This window comes from Anopheles merus, chromosome 2R (assembly GCF_017562075.2).
Source record: "Anopheles merus strain MAF chromosome 2R, AmerM5.1, whole genome shotgun sequence".
In the NCBI taxonomy this organism is placed as follows: Eukaryota; Metazoa; Arthropoda; class Insecta; order Diptera; family Culicidae; genus Anopheles; species Anopheles merus.
The window spans coordinates 14318505-14328387 of record NC_054082.1 but is presented as its reverse complement, the minus strand read 5'-3'; the positions used below and the strand labels follow the sequence as shown (position 1 = coordinate 14328387).

Here is a 9883-nt window from a genome sequence, read left to right as displayed (position 1 = left end):
AGCCAGACCGGCGTACGGTCAAACGGCCAAATGAATCTTCATCATCTTCACGGGCACGGTTGCGAAAACGTCAACGTCAACGAGGCTGCTTACGCGCCTCGGCAACGGCACGATAAAAACCCATCACCATGCTGCTACCATCCCGAAAACCGTACACTCTTAAGCGCATCAATCCATAAAACCTGCCGCACACTGGAAACGATGGTACACAACCGTTGATCTTCGGCACACCATCACCTAGTACGGCAATGACAAAGAGCTAAGGATAACGAAAATTTATTAGAAACCGGTTGAGATGCAGCCGGCTGCATCGCGAGGATACGGTACGGAGCGTCATTTTATCAGCCCGAGCGATCCTGCAAGTCAGGAAAGACCAATCAGTTGGGCAGAAAATTAGACGATGATAGATTGTGCGTGCACCGGGCGGAGTGTGTGGTGGTTGCTTCCTTCCTGGCGCGGGCCAAGCCCTAATGGCAGCCCAAGCCCGGCCCGGATGACAGGCAATCCCTTTCACAAACACATTTCTCATTAAAGTTGATCGATGCACTGCAGTAAGCGAGGAGGAAGATGGTTTAAATCAATCGATGGCAACGTTGGACACATTGGCGAGATGGTTCAAGAGCGCCCGTTTAGTGATGGTAACCTTTAATTAATCCATAGTGCCAGTGTGTGCGTGTAAAAGTAGGCAATGTTCGCACTAAAACGCCTGCAGCTATGCAATTCACCTGACAAATGACACTTAGTTAGCGTACTTGTGTGTAATTTTGAATAATATGAAGCTTAAACATACTCATACTTTGTACTACATCTAAACTAAACCTCTTTTTGTAGAAAAGTCATAACAGACACTCACATCACATGTAATTGGCATAACAGCTAAGCTCTTGGAAACCATGTGAACAATCCAAATTAACCAAAAGCATGTTCATCAACGCAAACGTGTTCGTTCTATTCGGCTAATATATGTATTAATCATACCGCTTTAGTCCGACTCCTGCTCTAGTCCACCGTTTATCTATCTAACGCCCGGTTCGCCGAACCGAGCCCAGCAATGATTAATGCACACGGAGTACATCATTAATAATTTTCTCCAGGTGATACGTTCGTATAAGCCGATGGCAATGCCCGCCGCTCAATCATCCCCACTACATTATGTTTTATTCAATCGGAAAGTGAATGATAAAAATGGCTCATCAAAACGTTATCAGCGGCGGGTGGATCCCATTAATTGAGCTACCGGTACACCGGCCGCTGTCGGACCTTAAGTGTCATCACTTCGTTGCGGCAGTGCTCACAAAGCCAACACAAACAGACACGCGCGCGCGCTCGCTCCAAACAAACCAGCAAGCCAAATGCTGTTACTGTTTTCCCTCTACTTCAATCTGCTGCTCAGCTACGCCGCCGGTCTGGTGCCGTTCCGTTACAACTTTCGCAAAAGACGCTTCGACACTTGCAAACCGTTCGTGCCGGTTGCAACCGTACTGCTGCTGCTGTTCGCCGCGGTACAGTACAGGCTCGGCCGGTTGCCGGAACGCATGAAGATTCCCAAGGTGGGCATGCAGGACATCCTACACGCGGTGGAAAACTTGGTCCTCAACGGGAACTGTGTGCTGATCGCGGTGCAGCAATTGCTCTTTCTCGAAACCTACCGGCAGCTTCTTACCGACCTGCTGGCGGGTGTGCGTGCCCTGGCGCGCCGCACCACGGTCGCACTGGGCGAGCAGGTGCAGCTGCTCGCCCAGCTCGTGCTGCTGCCGTGCGCCACCTACACGCTCCACGTGTCCGTCTACCTAACGCTGATTGAATGGGCGGAAATCAGCCTCGTCCAGGCGGTGCTGTTCATGGTCAGCCTCATACCGAACATAGCACACGTGAACAACTTTTACGCCCTGCTGTTTGTGCAGCGATTGACGCTCGGGGAAATCAACGACACGCTCGCCGACCTGTGGACCATCTGCATACGGCCCGGTGCGAACGAATTGCTTCCGCCGTCCCGCCGGCTGCAACTGCACCTGCAGCAGTACCAGCAGTATGCCGGCAGTGTGCAGAAGATACTGCCCTACTACTCCCTGTCGATGGCGCTGTACTTGTTAATTTTGTTCCAAGAGCTCATGTCGAAGGTTCATATCTCGGGAGAAAGCTGGCTACAGTTTCTTATCACTTACCGACTTACATTTAATGTTGCTTTCCCTCTCGTTCTCGGTCCCGTTCCCTTTCGTGTAAGTTCTTCTATCAATTTACCCACTTTTACACCCTCTCGCTGGGGAATCCAAGCCCGCACATACTCGAAGCAATGGGTACGATGATGATTCTAGTGTACGGCATGTATACGGCACAGCTGATTGCCGTGTGTTATGCAATTTCGGAAAAGGTAAAACATACGCATACGCGTTCGTTAGAAAATGCAATCATTTTCCACTGTCTGTAACACAGAGTCAAAAGATCAAATCGACCGTTCATCGCCTATCGTTGATTCCCGGGCAGGATAGATACTTCCACGCGACTCTCAACACTTTCCTGCTGTCGCTTAACCACTCGATGCTGAAAATAAACATTGCCGGCATGTTTACGATGGACTTTGAGCTGCTCACGGGGGTTTGAAGCGTTCGTTCCTGGTATGCTATCGGTTCTAATGCAAAGGAATTGACTCACCGAAGCTTTGTTTCGTTCCAGATGTTGGCAGCCATCTCTAACTTTGTGGTACTGCTGATGCAGTTTCACATCGACTACAGCAAGAGCAAGATATCATATTGGCATGGGAGTAACTCATCGAAACCGTTCGCTGCTAGGAGTTGAAAAATGCAGCTGTAATTGTTGCTACTGCCTTAAGAAACATGTTACGATAAAATCATCATCCTAGAAAGTTGTTACACTAAGTACCAACAAGTTTTAATAATTACACAGTCAAATTTACGTCATGTTCTTTATTTTCATTTAACATTCATACATTCATTTAATAAAATGCTGCAGATAGAGATGGAGATCATTACAAATAATTAAATTACTTTTATTAGCTCTGTTGTATCTCTGGGACAACTTTAGTTGTTTTTGAATGAGTTTTGAAGTGATGCATATTTCGTATTTTGTATTTATATATTTATTTATTTAATTAGTCTTCTGGCTTCAACGAGTACATATCCATACTTAAAATTAATTCCTTATTCCAATCATGTTAGAAACTAATTTATGTTAGTCTAGGTGCTATGTAAAAAAATCTCTTTTTCTTCCAAATTCATATACAAATTTATACTATTGCCTAAAGCGTTATAGTATCTAATCTTGCTGGACAGTGGTTGTGGACAGTTTCAATACGTCCTGTTTCAAGATATGTGCCACTATTAAGTAGGGGTATCTCAGGCTTTCAGGTTAGTGTAAAATGAGTATTCTTGTACAATTAATATCCATTTCTATTACGACTTCAAAATACATCAACATTGGTACATTTGCACTATTTCTGCATAAATGTATAAATATTTCTAGCAGCAATGCTTAAAACTAATCCTACAGAATAATTCAAAGCGTACAAAAGGAGGAATTTTCTCTCCATTTAAATTCCAATTCACTTCACCTCATCAACACTTCATCAACTATGCCAATGGAAATGTTCTTCAACACTCTTGCTCGAGACTACATCATTTTCCCACTGAAAAAAAAAAAAACCTCCAACCAGTAAAACAACCGCTAGCTTCAAGCTTCATCATCGCCAATTCATTTCATTGTTGCTAAGTGAACTCATTTAGCCCCCACTCACGCTTCCGTTTTGCCGATAAAACTCACAATACCACAACAACAAAACCCCAAGCGCCCAACAACCGCCTAATGAGCGGAAAGGCTTTCGCCGGGACGGGCGCAACTTTGTGAAAACGCACCGGGACGCACGTTGACGGCGGCAGCAACCACTGCTTAAGCCATCCATACCGCACGGAACAGTAGGCGACCTAATGGACTGACCACAATCATCAGTCACTGTTTGTTCACTGCCCGGGTGCCCGGCCCGGGCGTGCTCGGTGGAGATGCCTGTGGTGACACTGCGTCCGTTCCTCATCGTTCGTGCACGGCGACGGACTTCCATTTGCGAGGCAGCACCCGCGCGCCAGGGTCCATTCCCTTCACCTTCTACTTATCGCTTCTAGCATTTTAATTAACTATAAAAAGGAAGCATTTTTACACTTCATTTTCTATTTGCCAAGTTAATTAAACTTGATTTCATCCTCCTTCGTTCGTGCTCGGTACGTTCTTTCTACCCTACCGCGACGGGCGGGAAAGCGCTGGCACCGCGAACAAGCGACACTTTTCCGTGCCGAGACTTATTTCTGTTCCTATACATTGCTTCGTCTCGTACACTCCTTTGATTTACTTCTCGGGCACTTCATCACTAATCGAGTGCTGTTCTGTTTTTTTTCATTTTTTTGTCCGCTTCCCTCATTCGAATCCATCATCGCTGCCATCTCGACCATCGTTACCGCATCTAACTACCATCACCACCACCAAAGCAACGCAAGCAAAGCAAGCAAGTGGCTGTAGCGTCCGCAGCGAAAGCATGGAAAACCAGCGTCAGAAATTAACTTTTCACCGGTTTGCATTTCATTTGCTCTTGCGGTTCCAGTGCAATCTTTTGTGCCTTTTCGATGGCTCGACTGCACTCGACGCAACTCGTAGACGTAATTCATCGTGTGCCGTGCCGAGTTCCGCAAACGGCCATCCCATGCGCCCCTGACGGCCGTCTGCCTATGCACACTTGGATCTTGGAAAATCTAATTTCATCCACCGGCATCGAGCTTCGTGTCGGTGGCTGTCGTTGCACAGAGCGTGGTGGCCAGATCGTTGTCGAATGTTCCACCTGTCGATTTTGTTTGCGTTCGTGCGGGCAGCGGGATGCATTCTTCCTTTCGACGTACTGGCGTTGCATGCCTTACAAGCATTTCATCAAGCGAAGCAAATGGGTTTCACTGTTACGTGTTACTGTGTGCTTATTTTTGGGAATGAAAACCGTACAACCGTGTTCCATTTGGGTGCTTGGCGTTCGTTTTTTATTGCAAAATGCACTTGTAATAAGTAATAAGAGTCCATTTTGTTGTGGGATATTTATGGGAATTGCTAATAATCCTAAATAGTTCCACTTTACTGCATCATCAGCTAATAGCTTTCCCAATTTAAATTCAGATAGTTAATAGCCATAATGCAGTGCTTTTAGTGAATCAACTGACGAAAACAGTTGATTTGAATACACAATTTATGGGATGACTTTCGTTCTAATTTTTATTCTTTACTAATGGCAAAAAGTATTTCACACGACACTCATGTTCACTCAAGCTATGAAAATAAAATATAAAAATGTATCAACATTTTTACTTCACTCCTTTACTCTACTGCAGGTGCAACTGACTTTCCAATGAGGGGTACGGATTATGTCAATAATCGTATCGATGTCCCGTAGGTTCGGTTTGCGGTGTATTGTTTCAGCTCCATACCCGCTCCAAAACGTGAACGATCATAAAGTACGCAAGAGACTGCTGGTGCGCTTGCAATCAATTATGGTCGGACGTTTCGGATCAACCACCAAACCCGGCGGTGCCCACTCTTCATCCCACTGGTACGTTTACACACACACACAATAAAAAAGCTCAAGGAAGGGAAGCTCATTATCACTCCTCCCTCAAGCTCACCCAGTCTCCTCTTAACCGCATCCCTTCCTATTTTCGCACAACAGCAACAACTACGACCTAGCGACTCTCGGCCCAGTCCATAGTGAGCAACCGTAATTAACCCGCGTTTTACTGCCCACGGGAGTTCATTTTGCCGTTCGGTGACTGAACATTGAACAATTCGGTTGCGTCCCCCCCACCCACCTCAAACCCGATGACAAGTGTTGGTCGATGTCGACCGGCCCATTTCCCAAACCCCAAAGCCGTCACAGGCAAGCCCCGACAGGGATTGAACTTCGATAAGGGATCATTGAAATGGATGGCTGCTGCAATGGTTGCTGCATGGCCGCACCACCACAGCTGGACCGCGGCCGGAGCACTGTTTTAAATGCAGCAAAAGCCTGTCCGCGACTGGTACTGGTGCGTTGATTTCGGCCAATCCGACTGCCCCCGTCCCCGGCGCGGGCACTGGTTGCTGGGGATGTTGTGCTTTTCGGTGCCTCGAAGCGTAATTTATTAACCGTACAGCCTCATATCGCGACCGATATGCGCGCACGTGTTTGTTTGTGGCAATGCGCTTCTTTTATCGTGCAGCGTGTAAATATCGGCCGGCCTTGTCACATGTTTGTAAACAGCGTAATTGAATTCCATCTTTTTAATCATTCCTTCAATGGTTTGTGATTTATTTGAGGAGGTTTTTCGGTTTCCGCCCGCTACAAAACGCCCAGCCCGGGTGCTCTCATTTTCTTCCCATTAGGTGGCGCAGCAACCAAAACGCCCATGCTCACCCGGCTCGAACTGAGAGCGTGAGCCCACGCACACAGACGCTGTGCCGTCGTTGAGTTTATTAAATTAATTAAACGTAACCGATCCGACCGGTCCGAACATCACATCCATGGTGCGGAGCTTGGAGTGGCAGAAGGAACCGGCAGCCGATGAGGAAATTTCATTGCGACAGTGAATGTACAGGCATGACCGAAAAGGGGGCGGAAGATGCGTGTATGTGTGCGTGCTTTTTTAACCAATTCAATAATGCTCTGTTTGCAATCCTTGCGAGCTCAGCTTCAACCCCCTTTGGTTGGGTTTTGTCACATAAAATGGTTTTTTAATGATTTAACGTGTACGGATTGTGGATTTGGGGAAACGCAACGAGCACGCTTGAAAGGCCTGAAACATTGATCGGTTTACCGAGGCTGAGAAGCGAGACAGGAGCGCAAATGGGCGATGCTGTTTGTTCGTGTTTTTAATTCCATTGAAAAAAAATTTTAAAGCACAGAATGCACGCAAACCAAACGGCAGACAAACCATATCCATGTAACGGTTCAAGCAATGCGGTGCAATTGGCGATGCTTCATTAAAGTGGTAGAATTAAAGCTGGCTTTAAAGTATGCTGTAGAGCGTTGTTGATGCATAAAACGTTCGAGTTTATCAACGAACTACATTTGAAGTGTAGCAATTTGACTGCAAGCGGTTTAGCCTAGCCCTAGCCCGAACAGATCTCTAATACAAATCGTTTCTAAAACATGTTATTCATGCTTGTACTGATAATTCCTAAAAATTGACCATATAAAGCTAGCTACCTTAAAATTTCGACACAACTCCATTTCGTAGTATTGCTAGTGTGAAAGTGTTTCAACTCCATTCTGTTCAAAAAGTTTCAAATCCGAAAATTGCTAAACAGTTAAGCTCTTTTGTTGATTCCAAGAAATGCCACAGGTTTGATAGAGCCAAAGATGTACCGAAAAAAATCGATAGAATAAAAGTTAGGACGAGATAAGCCTTCTGCTTGCAATCAAAATTCAAAATTTTAAATAGCGACGTCCAGCACGTCCTGGCTGTCTGCTCTCAGAAACCAGCCCGAAGTTATGCAATTTGTAATACAAAGTGCTATTTTGGTATGGCTTTGCATCTATTCTTCAACTTGCTCATTTCATCTAATTTGTATCTCTCCTTCCCACGCGTAGAACCATGCTTTGGTGAATGTTTGCACCTTCAAACTTCAAACGCCCTTCAATTATGTAACCCCATGCTAGTCTTTGACAAATATCAAAAGCCTTACACACTAACCTCAAAACAAATTCCTACCCCATCTGCACTATCCTCTACAGCAAATATTAACCGGCCACAAAACACGTTACACCCCTGCAGTGAAAAACATTTGGGCACCCTCTTTCCTTCCTTCTAATGCTGCCCCGTGAACATATAACACTGACGACAAGCTATCACTTCAACGGCCCTCATTGATCCTAGCAACAACGATCGCTGCCGATGATAATAGTTAATAATGATGACGCTGATAAGCGAACATCTTTTGCCGTTTTGCGCTACGATGGCTATGGTGCTGTAGGATCACCCCCGTCAACACCGAAACAATGGGGAAAGAATGCTTTCAACGATTTGCTTACGCTCCCAATGGACCCAACAAAAACACCGCCCACCAGGCGTAAGTGAAGCGAAAAGCTTGCTCCGGTGGCTGATTGTTCTTTGCTTTTCCCCACGACACACAGTTTGGTTTCGTGAATTTTCCTTTTCGCTTTTCAATCTACAGCCGTTTGATGCTGTGAGACGTGCTGGTTCCCTTTCCATTTCTTTTTTTCTCTTTCTTCCACACCTAATCCTATCGAAATCGGGTTCGGTTGAAGTGTTGTGCTCCCCAAAAGGGATGCGGAAGGTTCTAATGAAATTTAATCAAAAGTTTCCCAATTTCAACCCTAGTTTTGGGGCTAGTTTTTTGTTGCTGTCCTTCTCTTTCACTCTCTCTTGATCTCTCTCGCTCTCTCTCTCACACACACTCTTGCCATATCTCGCCGATTCGCTCGCCGCAGCATTTTGTTTCGTTAAAAGTTTACACCCCGAGCAATGGTCGGCTTGAAGTGCGGGCTGGCCAACCTAGCCTGGCAAGTACCAGCTGCTTCCTTCCGGTTCGATTACTTCGAACCTTCTGGCCAGTAATGCCTGCTGCTTAGCTCAAATGGTGTAATGTTGGTTTCGGTGGTTTTGTTCCGTCTTTTTTCGGGCTTTGGTCGATCGATTCCTTTCATCCATCCTTCCCCCGAGTTGTTATTGTTCTGCCTCCGTCAAAGGAGGGAAGGGTAAGGTTTCATGGGAAAGTGAGCATTTTTTTGTTTTTCATTTTCTGCTAGGTTACTTACATCCTTACCAAATACCAACAAACAAAAAACTTTTAAGAGGAAAACTCTTTCACTCCAAAACAAAACAAAAAAAAGACGTCTAACATTTCCACCCCATTCGATAAGCCCTTTCAATCCGACCAAATGTGGTTTATTCATTATTTATTCCCTTTTCACGCTGTTGTCCCGGAATGAAGTGTCCATGTAAGCCGGGTGGAACCAATGTTGAGCTTTTCTATGGCATTAAAATTCCAAGCTGCATCGTAATTCTTCCTCGCTTGACGGATAGCACTAGCGGAAATAGTTTACAAATTGCTCTCATAAATAGTTCAACGACCCCCCCCCAGACCAAACCCCTGCCATTGCCTCTGCGGAACACGTTCTTCAACTGCTCTGCTGTGTAGCGAAAGCTCTGTGTTGGAGACGGACCACAACAAGCGCGACAGCAAAACACTTCAACAGTCAGGCGTCCAATTAACACGCCATACCGTACCGCTAATCACAGGCCCTAACTAAGTGGAGCCGCCTAATGATTGTTGTTTACTTAGGGCCTACTTGCAGCTTCTACCCAGCGGCGGGCCTGGTGTGAGAAAGAAAGTCTCGCGAGACTGTCAAATACACGCGGTGTTTGCGGTGTGTTGCTCATCAGATCAAATAGTTCCGTCGTGTTCACGCGTACTGCAACCTCCTCCCTCCTCCCCCCTCCCAGCTCCTTCCGAACTGGCACACGAACAAAACGACAAAAGCAACAAATCGGTACCGGACGCACAACACCGCCGGACGGACTTACGTACGGCGCACATCATACAACACATCCCAAGTGCACGAAATTATTCTCACACGGACATTCCAACCGTTTACGGGACGGGTGGTGTGGTTCGTGCAGCGTCAACACCGTAGCATTGCCGTACTGCCGGGCTGCAAGTTGGGTGGGGGGGGGGGGGAATGGGAGGAGGTTAGAATACCAGCAAATCCGTAAATCTAATCAACGCGCCCGCTGATAATCGTCTTTTGGGGTTGGAAGCGCCGCATAGCACGGGCAGAATCCCGCACAGATAGGAATTCGTTTTGAGCAGCATCATAATTTATGCTTCCTTCTGCTGCTCA

At 46.2% G+C, this 9883-nt stretch overlaps 1 protein-coding gene across 1 annotated transcript; it reads left to right on the top strand.

Moving 5' to 3' along the window:
• Window positions 1–1352: 1352 nt before the first annotated feature.
• On the top strand, window positions 1353–2796 carry LOC121590120. The gene is made up of 4 exons (XM_041909523.1): window positions 1353–2120; window positions 2225–2371; window positions 2434–2595; window positions 2674–2796. Exons 1-4 carry the CDS (start codon window positions 1353–1355, stop codon window positions 2794–2796), a joined length of 1200 nt encoding a protein of 399 aa, XP_041765457.1.
• The last annotated feature ends 7087 nt before the right edge of the window (window positions 2797–9883 follow it).

Bases quoted from the DNA above. Each gene is read 5' to 3' on its own strand.
- LOC121590120 (XM_041909523.1), top strand. From the start codon at position 1,353: ATGCTGTTACTGTTTTCCCTCTACTTCAATCTGCTGCTCAGCTACGCC. The intron at 2,121-2,224 runs GTTCATATCTCG...CTTTCGTGTAAG, and splicing joins TCCAAGAGCTCATGTCGAAG to TTCTTCTATCAATTTACCCA. The intron at 2,372-2,433 runs GTAAAACATACG...TCTGTAACACAG, and splicing joins GTTATGCAATTTCGGAAAAG to AGTCAAAAGATCAAATCGAC.